Source organism: Triticum urartu, chromosome 2A, assembly GCF_056163025.1.
Source record: "Triticum urartu cultivar PI428250 chromosome 2A, HENAU_Tu73, whole genome shotgun sequence".
Taxonomy (NCBI): domain Eukaryota; kingdom Viridiplantae; phylum Streptophyta; class Magnoliopsida; order Poales; family Poaceae; genus Triticum; species Triticum urartu.
This window is the reverse complement of record NC_141874.1, coordinates 724,388,960-724,415,551: the sequence shown is the minus strand read 5'-3', so window position 1 is coordinate 724,415,551 and position 26,592 is coordinate 724,388,960. Positions and strand designations below refer to the sequence as shown.

The 26,592-nt window shown below is 43.6% G+C and overlaps 1 protein-coding gene and 1 pseudogene across 1 annotated transcript; both read right to left on the bottom strand.

Annotated features, from left to right (window-relative positions):
• Nucleotides 1-13,974: 13,974 nt before the first annotated feature.
• Nucleotides 13,975-15,567, bottom strand: LOC125534339 (uncharacterized; annotated as a pseudogene).
• Nucleotides 15,568-20,790: 5,223 nt separating this feature from the next.
• On the bottom strand, nucleotides 20,791-21,495 carry LOC125538160 (uncharacterized). The gene has a single exon (XM_087542307.1). The coding sequence runs from the start codon at nucleotides 21,493-21,495 to the stop codon at nucleotides 20,791-20,793; it is 705 nt and encodes a 234-aa protein (XP_087398433.1).
• Between the last annotated feature and the right edge of the window lie 5,097 nt (nucleotides 21,496-26,592).

The window sequence follows — 26,592 nt, the reverse complement described above, 5'->3', positions numbered from 1 at the left end:
ACACCCTAATGTTTAGGGGAGGAAATACGTTCGCTGACAACATGCTCCCTTCTACTTTGCGGCAGCCAGATCAACTTGGATGTAACTTACGCTTAATCAAAAGTGGCCCAATCAGAATCGCGGCCGGAATAGGTAGGCAGGGTAGGTCGCATCGGGGAAAGGTATCATGTGCATCCAACCATTTGGTGCACCTGGTTTACAAAACCCCATTTATGATTGTTGGAAAATGCTTGGAAAAAATATGTTATAGTAGCAACACGAACATATCGTTCCACAATATCTCTTATGCAAACTAGTTACATAGTAGTATGAGAAATCAAAATGGCTCGAACCATAAAATTCACATCAAAATTAACACATCGTTGCATAGACCATAGAGGACCTAGGAAGAAAAAAAAATACAACACGGCCCTTCTTTTTTTGCATATATGACTCGAAACCATACAAGAGAAATGCAATTAAGTCATATCGCAGGTAGGACTCTAAACCCATACAAGAGGATTGCAATTGAGTCCATTGTAGTAAATATCACCCTATAGCGTTTGGAGAGGTCCGCTGCTAGGAGGCATAGCCCGCTATTTGAAACTATGATTTGAGTCATATCGCACGTAACCGACAAGTTCATTGTCTTTGACACAAACCTTGCCAACGGTGGACCCGGGGATAAGGCCGTTGCATGGAGGTTGAAGATGGCACATTCATAAGAATTTCCTTTGTTAATCTACAATTTCTGTGCTCGAGATCCACAAGATAGCTTGCACACCCCAGAGAAATTGGCGGAGGTTGAAATCAAATATACTGCTTCCTCTTTAACTTGACCAACTGATGAAGAAAGATTGGCACTAGATCTGTCCAGGGTTCTTGTGAGCTTATTGAAGAAGCTTTCACCAAATCCACATCTCGCCGCCACAGTCCACCATGGAAGTCCGGTTGAGGAGGAGGAAGGCGAGCTTCATACATTGCTCGTTGCCAACGGAGCAAATAACAAAGACACAACACCAGTATCCTAGATGGTAAGTCTACACGTATCCCTACCGCTACTATCTACAGAGGCCAGCCAGCCACCTCTCGCATTCCTACTCCGGCTGACACGAGGCCGCTGGAGGAGGAAGGGAGAGGGACAGGGAGACACGAACAACTCTTAAGACGGGGAAGGAGAGAGAAAGGGAGAAAAGAAATGGGAGCCATATATATTATAAGCTCATAGAAACCATCTGGCTGGACTTACGTATTATGTTTTTTTAGCTTTTACAAGTATAACTTTGTAAACAACCAAATATATTATGATTTTCACCTCTATTTGTGAAACTGAAAATGTTCCCAATATTTGAAGGAAAAATATAAGTGTTAAAGCATAGTAGATTAGGAGGGGCCCTAAATGGAGCTCTTGCATACTTTATTGGGCTTAAACAAAAAAAGTGTTCCAGGAATGGCCACACCATGTGTTTAGTAATCACATCATCCATGTTAACAAAGACAAAAATTTGGGACTAACAAAATTATTGTGTTGCCTTTGCCTCTTGCATTTATTTAGAGTTTTTTGGAATTTTAATTCATGATAAATTCCCCAATTATACTCTTGCAATCCTATGCCCCAAATCTCTCCCTGTGATCAGGTCATGTGGTTAGAGCCCAATTTTTTTACCATTTATTTTCGTCAAAAAGCAAATAAACCTTTATTTTCCAAAAACCCTAAGAATAAGGTTTGAACTAAAAATATTTATTTATTCAAAACAATAATTCATTAAAAATAATTTCTTGAGTCTATTATATATAAAATCACTAGCCCCTTCAAGATTATAATTTTAAAATACGTAATTCCTTGTAGAAATGGTTAAATATTTTTTTCTCAAATCTTAGTAATTTAGTCAAGAAATATTTCATCATTTTGAACATCCCACATGAGTTTCACTACATGGCCATGTTCAAAATAATGATCAAACATCAATCACATACTCGCTCCTAGTTTGACCTATAAAATATCCATAAAACAATTCTCAAATAAATCCAGCACATGCTTATCTTACCTATCTACTATCTACTTGGCAACCTTTCTTACCCATGTTAAGTAGAAATTTTGAGTGAATTCAGATTTACTCCTCTGTTCAAACAATGGAATTGGATGCTCTAGCTCGAAATTTTGCCTCCACCCACTATTCTACCCTCTCCTTTCCTCCTTGCATGTGCCACTAGTATGGAATCGGGCTTTGTAGGTGGTTTTCGTAAATGGGCCCGAGGCGGTTACCCTGAAGGAAATATGCCCTGGAGGCAATAATAAAGTTATTATTTATTTCCTTATATCATGATAAATGTTTATTATTCATGCTAGAATTGTATTAACCGGAAACATAATACATGTGTGAATACATAGACAAACAGAGTGTCACTAGTATGCCTCTACTTGACTAGCTCGTTAATCAAAGATGGTTATGTTTCCTAACCATGAACAAAGAGTTGTTATTTGATTAACGAGGTCACATCATTAGTTGAATGATCTGATTGACATGACCCATTCCATTAGCTTAGCACCCGATCGTTTAGTATGTTGCTATTGCTTTTCTTCATGACTTATACATGTTCCTATAACTATGAGATTATGCAACTCCCGTTTACCGGAGGAACACTTTGGGTACTACCAAACGTCACAACGTAACTGGGTGATTATAAAGGAGTACTACAGGTGTCTCCAAAGGTACATGTTGGGTTGGCGTATTTCGAGATTAGGTTTTGTCACTCCGATTGTCGGAGAGGTATCTCTGGGCCCTCTCGGTAATGCACATCACTTAAGCCTTGCAAGCATTGCAACTAAATGAGTTAGTTGCGGGATGATGTATTACGGAACGAGTAAAGAGACTTGCCGGTAACGAGATTGAACTAGGTATTGGATACCGACGATCGAATCTCGGGCAAGTAACATACCGATGACAAAGGGAACAACGTATGTTGTTATGCGGTCTGACCGATAAAGATCTTCGTAGAATATGTAGGAGCCAATATGGGCATCCAGGTCCCGCTATTGGTTATTGACCGGAGACGTGTCTCGGTCATGTCTACATTGTTCTCGAACCCGTAGGGTCCGCACGCTTAAGGTTACGATGACAGTTATATTATGTGTTTATGCATTTTGATGTACCGAAGGTTGTTCGGAGTCCGTGATGTGATCACGGACTTGACGAGGAGTCTCGAAATGGTCGATACGTAAAGATTGATATATTGGAAGCCTATGTTTGGATATCGGAAGTGTTCCGGGTGAAATCGGGATTTTACCGGAGTACCGGGAGGTTATCGGAACCCCCCGGGAGCCATATGGGCCTTAATGGGCTTTAGTGGAAAGGAGAAAGGGGCAGCCCAAGGTGGCTGCGCACCTCCCCCTCCCCTAGTCCTATTAGGACTAGGAGAGGTGGCCGGCCCCCCTCTCCCTCTTTCCCCCTCGGGGAATCCTAGTCCAACTAGGATTGGGGGGGGAGTCCTACTCCCGGAAGGAGTAGGACTCCTCCTGCGCCCTCCTCCTGGCCGGCGCCCCCCTCCCCCTTAGCTCCTTTATATACTGAGGCAGAGGCACCCCAGAAACACACAAGTTGATCCACGTGATCTATTCCTTAGCCGTGTGCGGTGCCCCCTGCCACCATATTCCTCGATAATACTGTAGCGGAGTTTAGGCGAAGCCCTGCTGCTGTAGTTCATCAAGATCGTCGCCACGCCGTCGTGCTGACGGAACTCTTCCCCGACCCTTTGCTGGATCGGAGTCCGGGGATCGTCATCGAGCTGAACGTGTGCTCGAACTCGGAGGTGCCGTAGTTTCAGTGCTTGATCGGTTGGATCGTGAAGACGTACAACTACTTCCTCTACGTCGTGTCAGCGCTTCCGCAGTCGGTCTGCGTTGGGTACGTAGACAACACTCTCCCCTCTCGTTGCTATGCATCACATGATCTTGCGTGTGCGTAGGAATTTTTTTGAAATTACTACGAAACCCAACAGTGGCATCCGAGCCTAGGTTATTTATGTTGATGTTATATGCACGAGTAGAACACAAGTGAGTTGTGGGCGATATAAGTCATACTGCCTACCAGCATGTCATACTTTGGTTCAGCGGCATTGTTGGACGAGATGACCCGGACCAACATTACGCGTACGCTTACGCGAGACCGGTTCCCCCGACGTGCTTTGCACACAGGTGGCTTGCGGGCGACTGTCTCTCCAACTTTAGTTGAACCAAGCATGGCTACGTCCGGTCCTTGCGAAGGTTAAAACGGAGTCTATTTGACAAACTATCGTTGTGGTTTTGATGCGTAGGTGAGATTGGTTCTTGCTTAAGCCCGTAGCAGCCACGTAAAACTTGCAACAACAAAGTAGAGGACGTCTAACTTGTTTTTGTAGGGCATGTTGTGATGTGATATGGTCAAGGCATGATGCTGAATATTATTGTATGAGATGATCATGTTTTGTAACCGAGTTATCGGCAACTGGCAGGAGCCATATGGTTGTCGCTTTATTGTATGCAATGCAATCGCGATGTAATGCTTTACTTTATTACTAAACGGTAGTGATAGTCGTGGAAGCATAAGATTGGCGAGACGACAACGATGCTACGATGGAGATCAAGGTGTCGCGCCGGTGACGATGGTGATCATGACGGTGCTTCGGAGATGGAGATCACAAGCACAAGATGATGATGGCCATATCATATCACTTATATTGATTGCATGTGATGTTTATCTTTTTATGCATCTTAACTTGCTTTGATTGACGGTAGCATTATAAGATGATCTCTCACTAAATTATCAAGAAGTGTTCTCCCTGAGTATGCACCGTTACCAAAGTTCATCGTGCCCAGACACCACGTGATGATCGGGTGTGATAAGCTCTACGTCCATCTACAACGGGTGCAAGCCAGTTTTGCACACGCAGAATACTCAGGTTAAACTTGACGAGCCTAGCATATGCAGATATGGCCTTGGAACACGGAGACCGAAAGGTCGAGCGTGAATCATATAGTAGATATGATCAACATAACGATGTTCACCATTGAAAACTACTCCATCTCACGTGATGATCGGTTATGGTTTAGTTGATTTGGATCACGTGATCACTTAGAGGATTAGAGGGATGTCTATCTAAGTGGGAGTTCTTAAGTAATTTGATTAATTGAACTTAAACTTATCATGAACTTAGTACCTGATAGTATCTTGCTTGTTTATGTTGATTGTAGATAGATGGCTCGTGCTGTTGTTCCGTTGAATTTTAATGCGTTCCTTGAGAAAGCAAAGTTGAAAGATGATGGTAGCAATTATACGGACTGGGTCCGTAACTTGAGGATTATCCTCATTGCTGCTCAGAAGAATTACGTCCTGGAAGCACCGCTGGGTGCCAGGCCTGCTGCTGGAGCAACACCAGATGTTATGAACGTCTGGCAGAGCAAAGCTGATGACTACTCGATAGTTCAGTGTGCCATGCTTTACGGCTTAGAATCGGGACTTCAACGACGTTTTGAACGTCATGGAGCATATGAGATGTTCCAGGAGTTGAAGTTAATATTTCAAGCAAATGCCCGAATTGAGAGATATGAAGTCTCCAATAAGTTCTATAGCTGCAAGATGGAGGAGAACAGTTCTGTCAGTGAGCATATACTCAAAATGTCTGGGTATAATAATCACTTGATTCAATTGGGAGTTAATCTTCCGGATGATTGCGTCATTGACAGAATTCTCCAATCACTGCCACCAAGCTACAAGAGCTTCGTGATGAACTATAATATGCAAGGGATGAACAAGACTATTCCCGAGCTCTTCGCAATGCTGAAAGCTGCGGAGGTAGAAATCAAGAAGGAGCATCAAGTGTTGATGGTTAACAAGACCACTAGTTTCAAGAAAAAGGGCAAAGGGAAGAAGAAAGGGAACTTCAAGAAGAACAGTAAGCAAGTTGCTGCTCAGGAGAAGAAACCCAAGTCTAGACCTAAGCCTGAAACTGAGTGCTTCTACTACAAGCAGACTGGTCACTGGAAGCGGAACTGCCCCAAGTATTTGGCGGGTAAGAAGGATGGCAAGGTGAACAAAGGTATATGTGATATACATGTTATTGATGTGTACCTTACTAGAGCTCGCAGTAGCACCTGGGTATTTGATACTGGTTCTGTTGCTAATATTTGCAACTCGAAACAGGGACTACGGAATAAGCGGGCACTGGCAAAGGACGAGGTGACGATGCGCGTGGGAAACGGTTCCAAAGTCAATGTGATCGCAGTCGGCACGCTACCTCTACATCTACCTTCGGGATTAATATTAGACCTAAATAATTGTTATTTGGTGCCAGCGTTGAGCATGAACATTATATCTGGATCTTGTTTAATGCGAGACGGTTATTCATTTAAATCAGAGAATAATGGTTGTTCTATTTATATGAGTAATATCTTTTATGGTCATGCACCCTTGAAGAGTGGTCTATTCTTATTGAATCTCGATAGTAGTAATACACATATTCATAATGTTGAAGCCAAAAGATGCAGAGTTGATAATGAAAGTGCAACTTATTTGTGACACTGTCGTTTAGGTCATATCGGTGTAAAGCGCATGAAGAAACTCCATACTGATGGACTTTTGGAACCACTTGATTATGAATCACTTGGTACTTGCGAACCGTGCCTCATGGGCAAGATGACTAAAACACCGTTCTCCGGTACTATGGAGAGAGCAACAGATTTGTTGGAAATCATACATACCGATGTATGTGGTCCGATGAATATTGAGGCTCGTGGCGGATATCGTTATTTTCTCACCTTCACAGATGATTTAAGCAGATATGGGTATATCTACTTAATGAAACATAAGTCTGAAACATTTGAAAAGTTCAAAGAATTTCAGAGTGAAGTTGAAAATCATCGTAACAAGAAAATAAAGTTTCTACGATCTAATCGTGGAGGAGAATATTTGAGTTACGAGTTTGGTGTACATTTGAAAAACTATGGAATAGTTTCGCAACTCACGCCACCCGGAACACCACATCGTAATGGTGTGTCCGAACGTCATAATCGTACTTTACTAGATATGGTGCGATCTATGATGTCTCTTACAGATTTACCGCTATCATTTTGGGGTTATGCTTTAGAGACGGCCGCATTCACGTTAAATAGGGCACCATCAAAATCCGTTGAGACGACACCTTATGAACTATGGTTTGGCAAGAAACCAAAGTTGTCGTTTCTTAAAGTTTGGGGCTGCGATGCTTATGTGAAAAATCTTCAACCTGATAAGATTGAACCCAAATCGGAGAAATGTGTCTTCATAGGATACCCAAAGGAGACTGTTGGGTACACCTTCTATCACAGATCCGAAGGCAAGACATTTGTTGCTAAGAATGGATCCTTTCTAGAGAAGGAGTTTCTCTCGAAAGAAGTGAGTGGGAGGAAAGTAGAACTTGACGAGGTAACTGTACCTGCTCCCTTACTGGAAAGTAGTACATCACAGAAAACCGTTTCAGTCACACCTACACCAGTAAGTGAGGAAGCTAATGATAATGATCATGAAACTTCAGATCAAGATACTACTGAACCTCGTAGATCAACCAGAGTAAGATCCGCACCAGAGTGATACGGTAATCCTGTTCTGGAAGTCATGCTACTAGATCATGATGAACCTACGAACTATGAAGAAGCGATGGTGAGCCCAGATTCCGCAAAGTGGCTTGAAGCCATGAAATCTGAGATGGGATCCATGTATGAGAACAAAGTATGGACTTTGGTTGACTTGCCTGATGATCGGCAAGCAATTGAGAATAAATGGATCTTTAAGAAGAAGACTGACGCTGATGGTAATGTTACTGTCTACAAAGCTTGACTTGTCGCGAAAGGTTTTCGGCAAGTTCAAGGGATTGACTACGATGAGACCTTCTCACCCGTAGCGATGCTTAAGTCCGTCCGAATCATGTTAGCGATTGCCGCATTTTATGATTATGAAATTTGGCAAATGGATGTCAAAACTGCATTCCTGAATGGATTTCTGGAAGAAGAGTTGTATATGATGCAACCAGAAGGTTTTGTCGATCCAAAGGGATCTAACAAAGTGTGCAAGCTCCAGCGATCCATTTATGGACTGGTGCAAGCCTCTCGGAGTTGGAATAAACGTTTTGATAGTGTGATCAAAGCATTTGATTTTATACAGACTTCTGGAGAAGCCTGTATTTACAAGAAAGTGAGTGGGAGCTCTGTAGCATTTCTGATATTATATGTGGATGACATATTACTAATTGGAAATGATATAGAATTTCTGGATAGCATAAAGGGATACTTGAATAAGAGTTTTTCAATGAAAGACCTCGGTGAAGCTGCTTACATATTAGGCATTAAGATCTATAGAGATAGATCAAGACGCTTAATTGGACTTTCACAAAGCACATACCTTGACAAAGTTTTGAAGAAGTTCAAAATGGATCAAGCAAAGAAAGGGTTCTTGCCTGTGTTACAAGGTGTGAAGTTGAGTAAAACTCAATGCCCGACCACTGCAGAAGATAGAGAGAAAATGAAAGATGTTCCCTATGCTTCAGCCATAGGCTCTATCATGTATGCAATGCTGTGTACCAGACCTGATGTGTGCCTTGCTATAAGTTTAGCAGGGAGGTACCAAAGTAATCCAGGAGTGGATCACTGGACAGCGGTCAAGAACATCCTGAAGTACCTGAAAAGGACTAAGGATATGTTTCTCGTGTATGGAAGTGACAAAGAGCTCACCGTAAAAGGTTACGTTGATGCAAGCTTTGACACTGATCCGGACGATTCTAAATCACAACCCGGATACGTGTTTACATTAAACGGTGGAGCTGTCAGTTGGTGCAGTTCTAAACAAAGCGTCGTAGCGGGATCTACATGTGAAGCGGAGTACATAGCTGCTTCGGAAGCAGCGAACGAAGGAGTCTGGATGAAGGAGTTCATATCCGATCTAGGTGTCATACCTAGTGCATCGGGTCCAATGAAAATCTTTTGTGACAATACTGGTGCAATTGCCTTAGCAAAGGAATCCAGATTTCACAAAAGGACCAAACACATCAAGAGACGCTTCAATTCCATCCGGGATCTAGTCCAGGTGGGAGACATAGAGATTTGCAAGATACATACGGATCTAAATGTTGCAGACCCGTTGACTAAGCCTCTTCCACGAGAAAAACATGATCAGCACCAAAGCTCCGTGGGTGTTAGAATCATTACAGTGTAATCTAGATTATTGACTCTAGTGCAAGTGGGAGACTGAAGGAAATATGCCCTAGAGGCAATAATAAAGTTATTATTTATTTCCTTATATCATGATAAATGTTTATTATTCATGCTAGAATTGTATTAACCGGAAACATAATACATGTGTGAATACATAGACAAACAGAGTGTCACTAGTATGCCTCTACTTGACTAGCTCGTTAATCAAAGATGGTTATGTTTCCTAACCATGAACAAAGAGTTGTTATTTGATTAACGAGGTCACATCATTAGTTGAATGATCTGATTGACATGACCCATTTCATTAGCTTAGCACCCGATCGTTTAGTATGTTGCTATTGCTTTTCTTCATGACTTATACATGTTCCTATAACTATGAGATTATGCAACTCCCGTTTATCGGAGGAACACTTTGGGTACTACCAAACGTCACAACGTAACTGGGTGATTATAAAGGAGTACTACAGGTGTCTCCAAAGGTACATGTTGGGTTGGCGTATTTCGAGATTAGGTTTTGTCACTCCGATTGTCGGAGAGGTATCTCTGGGCCCTCTCGGTAATGCACATCACTTAAGCCTTGCAAGCATTGCAACTAAATGAGTTAGTTGCGGGATGATGTATTACGGAACGAGTAAAGAGACTTGCCGGTAACGAGATTGAACTAGGTATTGGATACCGACGATCGAATCTCGGGCAAGTAACATACCGATGACAAAGGGAACAACGTATGTTGTTATGCGGTCTGACCGATAAAGATCTTCGTAGAATATGTAGGAGCCAATATGGGCATCCAGGTCCTGCTATTGGTTATTGACCGGAGACGTGTCTCGGTCATGTCTACATTGTTCTCGAACCCGTAGGGTCCGCACGCTTAAGGTTACGATGACAGTTATATTATGAGTTTATGCATTTTGATGTACCGAAGGTTGTTCGGAGTCCCGGATGTGATCACGGACATGACGAGGAGTCTCGAAATGGTCGAGACATAAAGATTGATATATTGGAAGCCTATGTTTGGATATCGGAAGTGTTCCGGGTGAAATTGGGATTTTACCGGAGTACTGGGAGGTTACCGGAACCCCCCGGGAGCCATATGGGCCTTAATGGGCTTTAGTGGAAAGGAGAAAGGGGCAGCCCAAGGTGGCTGCGCACCTCCCCCCTCCACTAGTCCTATTAGGACTAGGAGAGGTGGCCGGCCCCCCTCTCCCTCTTTCCCCCTCGAGGAATCCTAGTCCAATTAGGATTGGGGGGGAGTCCTACTCCTGGAAGGAGTAGGACTCCTCCTGCGCCCTCCTCCTGGCCGGCGCCCCCCCTCCCCCTTGGCTCCTTTATATACTGAGGTAGAGGCACCCCAGAAACACACAAGTTGATCCACGTGATCTACTCCTTAGCCGTGTGCAGTGCCCCCTGCCACCATATTCCTCGATAATACTGTAGCGGAGTTTAGGCGAAGCCCTGCTGCTGTAGTTCATCAAGATCGTCGCCACGCCGTCGTGCTGACGGAACTCTTCCCCGACACTTTGCTGGATCGGAGTCCGGGGATCGTCATCGAGCTGAACGTGTGCTCGAACTCGGAGGTGCCGTAGTTTCGGTGCTTGATCGGTTGGATCATGAAGACGTACAACTACTTCCTCTACGTCGTGTCAGCGCTTCCGCAGTCGGTCTGCGTTGGGTACGTAGACAACACTCTCCCCTCTCGTTGCTATGCATCACATGATCTTGCGTGTGCGTAGGAATTTTTTTGAAATTACTACGAAACCCAACATACCCAACCCGTCTGAAAATCTGTGTTGCTAATACTCGGGAGTCAGACGCGGTTACTCGAACCACCTCAAATGTTCAGGGCGCCATAGGTGGTTTCTCCTTTCTAACTGGCTCTACTGCTCACAGCATCGCATGAAGTTTCCAATTACTAACCGCCTCGAATGCTCATATCACTGCAGTCAATTTCTTCAACTTGGTAGCGAGCCCTCCTACCAAAATTTATAGAAACAACAAACTTATGCATACACACTGGAACTGACATAAAACAACATCACCATTCAACATTTTAACATCACGCGCAGAAAATAAAGTTAAACATGAAAACTCATCAGACATGTTGCACACAACACCGACATCCTAGGCCTACATGCTCCAACGTAACACTAGCTCCAGCAGCTCCACCACCTCCTCCATAATCATCATCATCAAGAGTTGACATCACACTAGTCTTCGCGAGGCCATAGAATTCTGCGTCCTTGTGCCTAAGGTCGGAAACTTTAGTGCCCATCATTAGTGTTGGCCCCTTGGTAACCGTGGCTTGCTTTAGATTGGCACCATGAGGACAAGGGAACCGAGAATTGTGTATCAAATTTCACAAGATCAACATCCCAAGGGGGCAGCTGCCGTTATTTGCCGAGACGACTCCGGAAGGTAGCTTCGGTCATCAGCACGAGTCCTTGACAACTGCACTTATCCGGCTAACTACCTTGGAATGTGTAGCATGTTGCAAGGCCTTGGCCCTCGTAGAGGATCTAAACTTGCAGGAACTTGTTATCGCATGTGACACATCCACCGTAGTAAAGAACATCAATGAAGCGGGTTCGCATATAGCTCAATGCTTGCGGAGATCATGGAATGAGCAAGTTCATTCATTTCAGTAAGATTTATTCATGAGGGTGAAGCGTCTAACTACGAGGCGCATAATCTTGTAAAGAGTGTTCTCTCCCTTGATCATGGTCGCTATCTCTAGCTTCTTCAGCCATGGGATCCTTCTATTGTACCCCTTATTATAGAGCAATAATGAGACCATATGATTCTAAAAAAACGGAGAAGGAAATGATAAGACACCAGGACAATTGCCTCTAGCAAGTCATGCTGCAACTTGGCCCCCTCTATCTGACGTCCATCATATATCCAATCAAAGGGATTGGACCAAGGGTAAAACAACCCACACTTCGCAGTTTTCAATAGCAAATTTCTTATCAGAAACACATGGAACGCTCCGAGCGGGCTTAGCAAGCTCTTTCTCTCCCACGCAGCGCCACTGAGGAGAGGGTTGAGGGCGAGCAACACAGCGGAGGAGGAGGAAGAGGACGGGGATGCCCCGCCGTGGAGGAGAGGAAGGCCAGCGTGCCGCCGTTGGGGAGCAATAGACTAATGTGCGCAAGACCGCTGTTGAGGGCCGGCAATGTCGAGATAGAGGAAGGAGAGTCAGCAGTGCAGTGGATTCCTTTTCGATTATCTATCGCACCGCTTAGTTCTGTTATAAAGTCAGTAGCAAGCTCTCCGGTTTTAAGGCCGTCAAATTGCATAATTTGTCAGTGCTTTGTAATCGTTAGTGCCGGTTAAATGGTTAGTGCAACTACAATTTTCCCACTATTCTGAATTTTTATGTTTAGTGCTCAAGAGCTTCTACGTTAAATGTTTTTGAATTTTAATCACAAGTGCTATTGAATTATTCAGTTTTTGCTTTTTTAATATGTTCCTGCATAATAGTTTCAGTTATTCTTTTTTCTAATTTATTTTTGAGAATCTAAATATGAAGAGTGCTTATTAGAGCATCTCCAACATGTGCACAAAAATTTCGCGCCCTAAAATAGTTTTAGCACGCCACTGTAACACTTTTAGTGCGCAGATGCCAAAAAACGCACGCCCAAAAGAACACGCAGTGTAAATTGTGAAGTGCGCGCAATCCGGCGCCTCAAATTTGCAGCTTTTGATACCGTTTTTCAGCGCGTGCTCAACTCTTTTTTATGCGTGCATGTTTTACAGCTTCTGCTGAAGCTGTTCGGCGCCCAAAAAAATCTGGGTTTTAGCGCGCGGCCCATTTTTTGGGCCCCTATTGGAGATGCTCTTAGTGCGTAACTTTTGTTGCTCGTGCTTAATAAAAGTTAAAAGTGCAAGTGCAGACGTCTCTTCTCAAAACTGACTACGGTGTGGGCTGTCTTCCCCTTGGGCCGATCCCCTCCGTTAGATCCTGAATGGACGTCAGATAAGAGGCAAGTTGCAGCGTGTCACCTGATCTCTGTTCCATCCGGTCCCAGCCGCCGCCGCCGCCGCCGTCGTCCCCGCTGTGACCGCCACCGCCGATTCGGTGGACTGGGGAAGACACTTGGACATCTCTTGTGGCCGGTGTGGTTCACGCCTTGCATCTCATGACCACAGATATGATAATTTATCTAGTACCTTGGGTGGGTTCACTTGCATTTTTCAGCACAAGAAACAAGGGCAGCCATTTTAGCTCGGTTGCTTTGAAGTAAGTTTTCTGATAGAGACGGTCTAATTAGCTAGTCGTCAGGGCTTGCTCATACTTGGTTTTATGCTATGGTGATTTATTATGAATCACTTATGGCCTTGTGAGGTTTCTCAACTATTAAACAGTTTAAATTTCAAAGCTGAACAGAAGAGATGAGTAATTATAATGATTTATTCCAAACTGTAACCAAGCTAACAGACAGCTGCACTTGTTTTGGCCTGTGATTGCTTCAGTTTCAAGCTGCTGCAACCAATTTGGTTTCTCTTGCCCCTTGTTGCTGACTAGCTTGTTCGTTGATCTACACGCAGTCTGATATAGAAAGGATGATTAAATATTTAAATTCGTTTCAAGCTCGATGAGTAGGACATGTTCGCGTCCTACACGATGATCAATGGATGGTAGCAAACTAAAGAATCAGTGTTGCAACAAACAAAGGTAAAACATCAAGAAAGGAAACTTCTAGTAATATTTCCGCATCTCCGGGCTTCACATCGACCAGTGGATGCCACGGCCCGGCCGCCTGAGGTAACGCCCGCTACTTCTTCGAAGGCATGAGCACGCTGCTGAGTGCTTTGCTCGTCCCAAATGCAGCTCCCACAAGCTTCAGAACCTGTATCGGGTAATGAGATAAGAAAACCAATGAGAACATATAAAACGGTGGTAAGTTCTGATGATGCTGTTTACTGGCAAGTACTAATTACCTGGGTTTTGTTGAGCGTGAGTTCTTTCTCCACTAGCTTGTCCTTGGGAACCTTGCATGCGCGCAGGAACTCGAGGGTGTTGATCAAGCAAAATGGGCGGATCTGGAGGTCGTCGGTCACCATGAAGTTCATGGGGCCATCCTTGATATAGGCTCTATCATTAACGGATTTGGGATTCAACTCAAAACAGCTAGTGGATCCAATCACAAGCCATCGAACAGCTAATTCTTCTACTTGTAACACATTACTGCTGCACCCAAAGAAAGGCGCTAGCACTGGGGATAGAAGTAAGCTTTGACATTCCTGTTTCACACTTGCAGCGACACTCTTGTAAATACTATCAACACAACCGGTTTGGGGTAACTCCCTGAAAGTCTTCATGATAGTTCCAAGTGGCGTGCTAAGGAGTCCAAATACGAGATCAACGAAGTCTTGCCCAACTTCAGCATATAGCACCGAATCATCCTTTGCATGAACAAGCCTTACCTTGATGGCTTTGAACTTGGGTTCAGTCTCAAGCGCCTGTTTTGCCAACATACTTTCGGAAAGCATACACATGTCTGCAGGATTTGCCAGGATAGCAACGTCAAAATAAAGTCCAGTTAAGACTTGTTTTGTCAGCAGCGCTCTCCTAAGCAGACCAATCATCTGAAAGAAATGCAACACCACTAGAATTAACTAAGAGACTTTTACCAGGGTTTTTGAGAAATAAAACTGGCTATTATTGACCAGCAAAATTCAGCAGTTTCCTTGTAAAAAAACTACGTATTTGGCAGTTTCATGTTCACAGGTAGAGAGAGTATGAGACAGACCTTGGCAGAATTGAGTTGGATCACCTTCTCCTGGATATTCTCCTTTTCTGGTATCCCATATTTTTCAATCAACGAAAACATGACCCTTGTGGAAGCAGGAGCAACTTGGAGATCATCCGTTATGATGAACTTGGCGACACCAATGACAAAAACTGCATCCTCCTTACTGTCAGAATCACGACAATTTTTGTTTGTCCATTCCCCAATGTACTGAACAACGTTTTTACAATAGCAAATAGCATGAGGGACGGAGCTAAATGCTGTAAAACGGCAACTGGCATTTTTTCAGCGATACATAGGATTTTTGTCGACAACTTTCACTTTAAGCCGATTGCAATGGACTGCAGCTGCATTGAGCGGCGCAAGAAGCATGGCCTTGCACGCCTTGGTTTGGAAGTGATCTTCACCGAGACTCTCCACACTCTTGTACAGCTCGTCGAGGCATCCTACCTGAGACTTCTTGTCGAAGAGACGAACGATGGTGCCGAGAGGCAGGGTGAGGAAGCTGAAGAGCACGTCGACGAAGTCCTTGTCGGATTCTGCTAACAGCACCTTCTTCTTCTCCTTGTCGATGAACAGCTTGACAGAGAAGGTAGGTCCGCCATCGCTTGACATGGCCAATGAGGACATGCTTGTAGGGGACTAGGGTTGAGGTGGAACTTGTAACTTGTGAGGAAGTGTGTGGTGAGCAGGAAGACGACTTGAGGTGATGCATATACAGTACGATCCTTTAAATATCCTCCTTTAGCCCGGTATTGGTAACGGCAGAGTTAAATGGTTGCATAGAATCTGAAGGGGCTAATTAAAATGCTCCACGGGAAGTTGGGAAGTCTCCTATTGGAGTACGTGTAGAGATTTACATTTTCCAACGTGAAGATGTTGAGCCTCCTTGAGTTATTTCTCACGCCATCTAAAGCGAGAGGAGGTTTCGGAGTGATTTGCTAGCCACTTTGTTTGTTTTTCAAGGCCCACCAGAGCTGCCCACCTTGTAGAAGAACTGGCGTTGGAGTATCTTCATTTTTTTTTTGGAAAAGGAGGTTAAAACCCCAGCCTCTGCATCAACTGATGTATGCAGTCATATTTATTAATTATTCAACAATGGTCTGACAAGAACATACTTTAAAATCATTCAAAGTCATCACTCACACCTACAAACTCAATAATATGGAGTGCCCTCACTCTCATCATCTAGAACCGGGGTCGCTAACCCTAAACAGAAAACAAAAAAAGGACGGGGTCGTTGCCGACCCGCCCGCATGGTGTATCAGGAGCCTACACCCGGTGCAGCAAACCTAAACCGTATACTGCATGCACACGTTTTAGAAGCCGTCACCATCATCGAACTGCTGACCCATCTCCAGGAAGGAGATCTGCATCATCCTTCTCAGACCGGCCAACTGTCGACACTGCCACGGCGCCAAACAGCGCCACCACCCTGCGACCGTCCATCTAGACGCGCTCGTCGCCAAGACTCTGCTACACCATACTGCTGAGACCCGCCGTCGTCGATAAGGTAGATGCCACGCTGCTTACCTACATTCCATCTCAAGCCGACTCCGAACTACCAACAACTCCACCATCATCAGTAGTCCCCGGACGATGCCTTCAGGAAGGAACATGACACCCAGGTGTCGTCGTCCCCCAAAGAAGAGGAACAGAGGCTTTCGCCTACGCTCATAGAGGGGGTGAGAGGCGCAAGATCCACATCAAAGCCTCCAGGAAGGGGATCGGCACCAGGGGGCGTCGACTTTGCTGAGGCTGCCAGGCCAGCCTGGAGTTTCCCCCGGATTCATGCCCATCGGCTAGATCCGACCTGCCAGCACCTGGAGACGATGACTGCAATCACCAGAGGTCCTAACCGGAGCCAGCACGAACCGGAGCAGATCGAGTCGAAGACAATGTTTTCCATGGAACTCCGGCGGCCCAACAAGGAACTGCCGGCACAAACGTGTCTAGATCAAAGGCCACACCGGGCCGCCGCCACCCCCCGCACCGTCCGCAGGTCGCCAAAGCAGAACCAACGGGCGTGACGCAACCCCCTCTCCGTCCGTAGCCCCCCCCCCCCCCCCCCCTCGGCGTGCGATAAGGGTGAGCAGAACGAGTCCCGCAGCCACCTTCCTTGGCTGTGGGCTCGGGCTTGCCCAGTGCTAGCCTCAGGCGACGGCGAGGGAGGGGGAAGGTTGGGGGAGCCGCCCGGGAGGGGGCGATGCGGGGGTTAGATGGGATCTCGCCAATACATAAGACGACAAGCTTACGTGTGTTTTTTTTAGTGATTTTTGAAACTTAAACATGTGTTTTCTACTAATCTGAGAAGTGGGTTCGTTGCCGAGACAAGCATTTGATACACACTGAGTATGAAAAATACGATGTGTTTTGAATTCCCGCAAATGACAAGTGTGGCCAAACTTTAATGCTTCAAGTCTCTGACCGTGGTTTAATCATATTATCAGGAGGCGTGTGATTTTTGAGTTAGGTGCATTCTAAGCGGTAGTCTATTTATATTCCTTAGTGTTTTCATTTGGATTTCTATCCCACTTCTTTGCCTTTTCATGTGTTTCTCAATCCCGTATTCTAAAAAGGTACTCCCTCCGAATCTCCGATCCGGTGAAAAATGTACATATAGAAATTTTATAGGACAAATTATGGAGTATGCTTTTCTATTCTTCATGAATACGCAAAAGATTTACGTGTCTACAATTAGTTTTTTTTACTAGAATCAAATATGAATATTTTTTGAAAAATTGTGTGGGGTCCACTAAGTCTTTGGCGTAAACGACTCCCTGGTATGACCATTATAACGTTTAAACAATGAACATACAACACGACCACCTCAACCGAAACCCTAGCCCCCCTCTAACGACCACTCCTTCCACTCATGATGTCGCATTCTGATATGCCATCTTCTCCAGCTCTTGTAGGCACTCGCTCTATACCCCATGTTGACTGTGGTAGTCCATGCGACAATCCCAATGGGTTTGTACTTCAGTTGGTCCTAGCTAAGGAGGTAAACAAAAGTTTGCCTCTCCACGATGCACCCAACCATTTGGTAATCCCGGTTGAAGAGGTGCTGAAACATACCCCCCCTCCCCAAACCCCTCAACCCCACACACACACCTCCAACGACACAAAGCTTCACCTTCTTCTCCGTGATTCAGAAAGCAAAGATGCTCAAGCACTAGTGGTTTCCTTTGGGTTGACCTTCAAACTTCACGAATGTAACTCTGGAAAATTAATTTTTTTTATCTTGATTAGTTAGCAAAGTTTGTGCTAATTCGCAAAGCCTAATGACAAATGGCGCATGTGCTTGGACATCCCTGGCCTCAATAATGGGTGCGCCAAAGATCCGTACCATTTGCCCTGGATTGATGAGATCATTAACTCCACATCAAGATTTGACTAGCTTCATCTTGTTGACACGGATGCTTATACTTTTTAGAAACCCTATGAACTACCTTTCAAATAAAATTTTCCACCCACTCAAACCTCTTGGAAAGAATCGTTTTTCTCTAGTTCAATTAAATAAACTTCAATTCAAATAGAAATCTATAGGATTGAAACAACTGTGATATTACATTACTTTGTTTTTCATATCCCAAGTTTTTCTTGTAAATATATATTTCCTTGTTTTCTAGCCTTGGAACCAAAGAGATCTTTAACTAAAATAAAAATTGTGAGGTTCTTTTCCCTCATGGCAACTATTGGGAAGAGGAATATGAGTTAAGAGGAGGGAGTTATATTGAGTGGAGAAATGCTACCAAGGGACTCCGACAGCAATGGCAGCGGTGAGCTTGCTGCTGCTAGTGGGGGAGCCAGTAGTGAGCTCTCTGTTGCCTTTGAAAGGCAAGGTACTGGCAAGCCATGTGGGTACCCCTTCACTACTAAATTGGCCACATGGCAGTCGAGGCAACACTTATTGATGAGGAGGGCTTCAGCGTGCCGACCACTGGTAAGTTTGACATGGTTGTTTCACTAGTGATAGGCGTAAAACAAAACCATCACTGATATTGATTTATTACTGAGGAGGCACTAGTTATTTTTTTAGTTTTCTGTGCTCGTCACTGGTAAGGTGGTGGCTATAGTTGCTTATGCATTAGTGGTTCTTTTATTCCCACTCCTTTTTGGCATCTAAAGGAGATTATGTGTGGAAATTTGACATAGAAGTTCATTCCCTTGTTTGACTAGTGGGAATTGGCAAGACAATGGGTTAAGATGTACTAACCACTAAAAATAATTCCTTCACAATTCCCATTTACCACCATTCCCTTGCTAATATAATGGTGAGGGTTGGACTCTCAACTCTCATGCCTAACCCCTCATCAATTTTTATGCCTCCAAATGATGGGATGGATTAAAAAATTTCGTACCACTTTAATTCTCATTTCCTACCTCCAATTAATACCGATAAAACTATGTTGCGGACACCGGACAGGAGGCTATGCTTGCAGTTTTTCCCATTTTTCGTTCAATCTGCTCAGTGGTACATTTTTCCGGGAGCAGCCTTCAGCAAACCCATTTCGCAGGTATGCAACGGTACGTCCTACTGAATACTCATGAGTTACTGAAAGATTCAACGGAAGCTACATCAGGTGGCGCTGCGCATACAGATAGTAAACTGGTTCCTTATGAGTCTACAGGTGATTAGTTCGCTGATCTATAGGTGGTCTGATACATACGGCAAATTTTAGCATGGTCCCTCTTACCTCCCCTTTGCACATGAGAGGTAAGAGTACATAATAGATCTGAGCCATTGATTTGATTACATACAGAAAGGATGATTAAATATTTAAATTCATTCCAAGATCGATGAGTAGGGTATGTTCCACTTCGACATAATGGTCGATTGATGAGACAACAAGCTAAGGAATCAGTTCGACAAACGGTAAATACTGAGAAAACAAACTTATAGTAGTAACATTTCCGCATCTCCGGGCTTCAGGTCGACGCCATGGCCTGGCCGCCGAGGAAACACTACTACTTCTTTGAAGGCAGAAGCACGCTGCTGAGTGCTTTGCTTGTCCCAAATGCAGCTCCCACAAGCTTCAGAACCTGTAGGGGTAAGATAGGAAAACCCAATGAGAACATAGAAAACGGTGGCACGTTCTGATGATGTTGTTTATTTATTCCCCCACAAAAGGGTGTTGTTTATTTAATGGAAATTATACCTGGGTTTTGTTGAGCGTCAGGTCTTTCTCCACAAGCTTGCCCTTCGGAACCTTGGATGCACGAAGGAACTCGAGGGTGTTGATCAAGCAGAATGGACAGATATGAAGGTCATCGGTCACCATGAAGTTCATGGGCCCACCCTTGATATAGGGGCCTTGAAAGGATTTGGGGCTCATAACACCGAGTATACCCAAAACCCAATCATAAGGCATCGAGGAGATAATTCCTCTACTCGCAGCACATTATTACTGCTGCTGCAGCTAAAGTAAGGCGCAAGCCTTGGGGATAGAAGTAAGCTTTGACAACGACCCACTTTTACACTTGCAGCTATACTATCTTGTATATATTTTCAATACATCCGGTTTGGGGTAACTTGCTGAAAGTCTTCAGTACGGCTCCGACTGGAGTGGTAAGAAGTCCAAAGACAAGATCAACAAAGTCTTGCCCAACATCAGCATATAGCAATGAATCATCCTTTGCATGAACAAGCCTTACCTTAATGGCTTTGAACTTGGGATCGGTCTCAAGTGCCTGTTTTGACAACACTGTCAGGGAGCACACACATGTCTGTAGCATTCGGCGGGATAGCAACATTGAAATAAAGTCCTGTTAGGGCTTGCTTCGTCAGCAATGCTCTCCTAAGCAAACCAATCAGCTGAAAGAAGTGCAATAAAACTACTTATTAACATCAACAATAAGAGTATTTAGCAGCTTTCTTGTGAAAAAATTATTTAGCGGCGTCATGTTCACAGGTAGAGAGAGTGAGAGACAGACCTTGGCACAATTGAGTTGGAGCACCTTCTCCTGGATATTCTCCTTTTCCGGTATACCATATTTTTCAATCAGCGAAAACATGACCCTTGTGGAAGCAGGAGCAACTTGGAGATCATCAGTTATGATGAACTTCGGGATACTGACGGCAAAAACTCCACCATCCTTGTTGTTTCCATTGACAGGAGGACATTCCCCGATGTACTGAACAATAGTTCCACAGCCGCAAATAGCATCAGGGACGTAGCTAAATGATGAATAGCCACAACTAGCATTTTTGCAGCGATACATTGGGTTTTCGTCAGCAATTTTCACTTTAAGCGGATTGCAATCAATTGCTTCAGCATTGAGCGGGCTAAGAAGCATCGCTTTGCACGCCTTGGTTTGGAAGTGATCTTCACCGAGACTCTCAACGCTCTTGTACAGCTCGTCAAGGCATCCTACCTGAGACCGCTTGTCGAAGAGACGAACGATGGTGCCGAGAGGCATGGTGAGGAAGCTGAAGAGGACGTCGACGAACTCCTTGTCAGATTCTGCAAACAGCACCTTTCTCTTCTCCTTGTCGATGAACAGCTTCACGGCGACCGTTGGTCCGCCGTCCTTCGACATGGCCAATGAGGACATGCTCGTAGGGGACTAGGGTTGAGGTGGAAATTGTAACTTCTGAGGAACTGTGGTGAACAGGAAGACGAGCTGAGGTGATGCATACACGATCCTTTAAATATCCTCCACAGCCCAGTATTGGTGACGGCGGAGTTAAATGGTTGCGCGGAATCTGAAGGGGCTAATTAAAATGCTCCACGGGAAGTCTCATATTGGAGTACGTGTAGAGCTTTACATTTCCCGACGTGAAGATGTTGAGCCTCCCTGAGTTATTTCTCATCAGAAGTTGTTGCAGGTTTTCCCTCAAAAAAGAAAGAAGTTGTTGCAGGCGTCATGCCACGGATGGAGAGACTGCGTATGACCAATTCACTAATTTTCACACACGATCTAATGTGAGAGGAGAATTAGGAGTGCTCTGCTTTTTTTTTTATGGGCGGAAGAGATCTGCTTTTTTTCTTTTTATCTTCGTTTGTTTTTCCCGGCCCATAAAAGAGTCACACGATCTGATGTGAGAGGAGAATTAGGAGTGATCTATTTTTTTATGGACGGAGTGAACTGCTTTTTTTCTTTTCTATCTTCGTTTGTTTTTCACGGCCCACCAAAGAATCCCCTGACCTTCGAAGGAAAAAGACCGATGTTAGAGCATTTCTAGCAGACCCCGTATAAGTGGTTAAACCCGTAAATTTTTTGCGTTTTACAGTTTTTGTCGAAAAATGTGTCCAAAACAAAAACCGTGAAAGTGGTCCAACCCGTAAAATTTTAAGGGCCACCGAAAATGCACACCCGAAACCCTTATCTTTGGAGATTGGAAGGCCGAATCTAGGGGGCCCCGTATACCGGTCAAACCTCGTCGGAGCAAACACGCCGCCGCGGAGTTTGTCAGAATCCGCCCTAAACTCGTGGGATTCATCACCGCACACCGGAAAAGACCGCTAGACGCCGCAATCGATCGCCGCCGGTTCGAATTGGATGAGCTTGACACCGTCGTGGCCTCCCATGACCTCAGCCTGGCCGTCGGAATCCTCCCGGCGCGGCTGGCAATAGAGCAAGGCGCGGCCGGCGGAGGCGACGGGGCGTGGCCGGCGAGGTCGGGCACGGCCGACGGGCGACGGGGCACGGTCGGTGGGCGACGGGGCGCGCCCGACGTGGTGGGGCGCGGCCGGTTGGGGGAAGGGGCGGCAGCGGCCGGACTGGAGGAAGGAGCTCTTTATCCCTGTTTTACAGTGTCTTTTCGGCCGTAGCTAAAATGAACCCTTAAAATGCATTTTTTCGACCCGTATTCCAGTTTTACAGTTTGCGATTTTAAGGGGTCTGGTAGAGAGCTCTTGGGCGAATATTCATTTCTGAGCTCGGGCTTATCTGCTTTTGGTGAACAGTAAAATAAAAAAATTCAAATGTATTTGAAATGGAAGATGTTCGAGTGCATGATGTCCGTGTCAAATTTCATCGTGTTCGGATATCTAAGAAGCTCATGGCAAAAAGGATAAAATTGATCCAAACAGTATGAACAGTAAACTTTCTCACATACCACACTTTTTTTCTCTAAGAGCCATTCAGATGCTCAAACACCTTTTTTTGCTAAGAACTACCCAGATGTTCAAACACCATCTAATTTGGCACGGACATCACGCACCCGAGCATCATCCATCCCAAAAAAAAACAGATATTTTTTGAATTTCCCTAGTATTTTCCTAATTGTACTATTCACTCAAGGGAGCAGATGAGCTCAGGAGTTGAATTGCTGTGTCTCGACATTGGCGTTTAATTTTGGATCCCAATATCTACCGAACGTCAGATTTTAGCCTAGCCCGAGCGAGTGAAACGTCATAGAAGAAATTTCACAAAATTGTTGATGGCAATGTTGCTGCGATCACTAAAGAAATGCAAACAAAAAAAAACAGCTTGTTGGATGCATTTAGGAAAAAAGTTTTCAAATACACACAAATGTCATAGAAGAAATTTCACAAAATGACATGCACTAGAACTAAATCTGCCATATCATGAAACAAAACTAGAAAATTTAACAAATTATTGTGCGAAAGCATCAGCTAAGGATTGAATTTTTTTGTTGGTACCTTACTAAGGTGACTGATATTGATGTTTTTGTATAATAATTGTTTTTAGTTGTGCAACCCATAGTTGCATGTTGCGCAACCCAATTTCTTAAGTTGTGCAACCAATTGTATGTTACCATGGCAATTATCGGGCCAACTACCCATGGGATGTTCAAAATAATTTTTCCCCCATGATGTACAAAAAGGAATTTCCATGGTTTATGATATAAAAAAATTGTACAGATAAAGGAATTTATCATGGTGTTACAACAATAATTGCTATGTCCGAAAAAATTGATAAAAGTTGCCATGGTAATAACGGAAATAATTTGCTACCCATGGTGGTATCTACACATGGCCCCAATTTTTGTCTCCAATTATTTTGGTAAATTATTTTGTACCATGAGAAATAACTCTATAACAAGAATGTCGTGACTTTGGACCAGTCAGGGAAGCAAAAATGCACTTGCGCCGAAAAAGGCAAGCAAAAAGACTGAGAGAAGTGAGAAAACGCCATTTCTACACATGAAAAGGAACTTGTGTCAAAAAGATAATAAAAAAGACGAAGAGAAGTGAGAAAAAGTCATTTCTATACAACAAAAATGCACTTGTGCCAGTGCCATAAGAAACCTGACACCTCATATATAAAAAAGGCATTTATGCCAAAGGAGTGTAGTTGCCACCATGCTTGCGTAGCTACTACTTATGCCAAAGGGTAATAATTGACATGGTTTTAAAACTAAAAATTGAATTGGTCCAAAATATGTAAATTTCCCATGTAAATATAAAATTACCATCTTTCTAAAAATTTTCCCACGGTCCATAAACTTTTTTTTCCATGGTGCATAAACTAAATTTTCCATGATCACATATAAAAGAAACTTTGCTATGTTACAAAAACGGAAGAAATTTACCATGGTCTGTAAAGTAAAATAGCCATGATTCATAAAATTGACATGGTCCCATAAAAAGTAATATTTTGGCCATATAGCAAAGAAGGAAATTCGCCATGATCTAAAATAAAAACATAATTGTCGATTGCCACGTAGAATTAAAATGGCACATTGCATAAGAAACCATGTGGCTTTGTATTAGAAGAACACATTAATGGATAAAAAAATGTGTGCAAGTTTGAGATGATGGCAAAAAATAGTGTAAATCTGCCATGATGCACATAAGATGCCATGATACAAAACCAATTACCATGATGCTAAAATGAAAAGGCATCAACTAAATTTTCATGGTCCAACTATAAAAGTTTTCATGGTAAGAATAGAAATTGCCATGCTCGCAATAATTTCCATCAACTATACACTAAATTTACCATGGTCCACTAGAGTAAATTTTGTCTTGATAAAAAAAGTAAAGTTTCCATGGTTTATAAAAGCAAAATTGTCATGTTCACATATAATTTTTTTTCTCATATTGCAAAAGAGAGAGAAATTTGGCATGGTCCATAATGTAAAATTGTCGTGATCCATAAACTATATTTGCCAAGATAAATAAACAAAACTGCCGACGGTCACATAAAAAGTAAAAAAATCATATTGCTAAGAAGGAAATTTGCCATGATCTATGATAAAAAAATAATTGTTGATTGCCATGTAGAATGAAAATGCCACGTTGCGACGGAACCATTTGGCTTAGTGCTGGAAGAAAACATTAATGGACAAAAAAAATGTGTGCAAGTGTGACATGATGGCACCCACAAGATGCCTGCCATGACGGTTAGAAGAAGGCATTAATGATGAAAAATCTTTAAAAATTTGCCATGATGAAAGTGTAAAATTACCTCATCAAATCAGTAACATGAAATCTGCCACTGCCTATAGAAGTTAATTTGCTATGGTTCCATAAAAGTGAATTTGTCATCGTTCATAAAGTGAATTTGCCGTGCTCCATGAAGTTAATTTGTCATGGTACAACACTTGTATAATCCAATCCAATGAGGCTATGATGACACAATTTGCCAACCCCAATCTGATTGATTTGGTAAGCTACTGTCAAACATACAAACACATAAATATACAAAGTTGACCATGACAACACATACAAATTTTTTGAATGAAAAAGGAAAAAAAATCCGAGAGACATCATGGTAAAATTGCCATGAGAACAAAATATGTTAAGTTGCAGTAAGGGAAAAAATATACTTTGCCATGGCCAGCAGAAAGTCGGACACATGTCAAATTATAAAGCATAAGGGCATCTCCAACGACGACCCGTAAATTTCCTCCTGCATCCATCCGTGGACAAGGAACCAGTCCATGGACACGGATGTGGGAGGCCGCCATTCAACGCTATCTTTTATATGTCCGCTTGTAAAGGGCAATTTCATATTCAATTTACTCCGACCCACCCAGCACGCCGGGGCACACCGCCGCTAGATCGCATGCCCGATCACAAAAAAAAAAGAGGCAAGTGTGCTTAGTGTTTACATGATCGAATCCAAAAGAACATCAGTCTGACAGTCCATGCAAAATTTTGCCCTGCCGGAGCGACAATCCCAGCCATCTGCTCCCCGATGAAGATGTTGTCGCCGTCGCGTAGGCAGCCTCCACCTCGGCGTCCGCCTCTGCCGCGTCCTCATTCTCCGCCTCCGTCAACTGATCTTTCTGCCGTTGCAACATCTGGCAGCGAATGGATTGCAAGATTATTCTTGCGTCGGCATTCAAAGAGTCCACATTCAAGGTCAACATCTTGGTGTCCTCCACATTGGTGGTATCTTTAACTTCTTTTCCTCGAGTGCGATCTTTGCGGATTTTCATATTATTTGATGTCATAGACCTTTGCAGATTTTCCTTTGGACCTTTAAAGAAGTTTGGCTTACGAATATCTTACAGCTTCAATTATTTTGTAACGAATGAAGTACATTTAGTTGACCGATTCAGCGAACATAGCTCCTCGATCGGTGTTGCGCGTACAGCTTTGTGACTAGTTAATCTAATCTTAGTCAGCTAGTTATTTGATCTGTACGAGTAGAAACTAGAAAGGGTAATAAAGTTCATTTCAGAATCAAATTGAGGTAGTGTTTGGTTGTCTAGTCCTA

Coding starts and splice junctions, on each gene's coding strand:
- LOC125538160 (XM_087542307.1), bottom strand. CDS start 21,495: ATGTCGAAGGACGGCGGACCAACGGTCGCCGTGAAGCTGTTCATCGAC.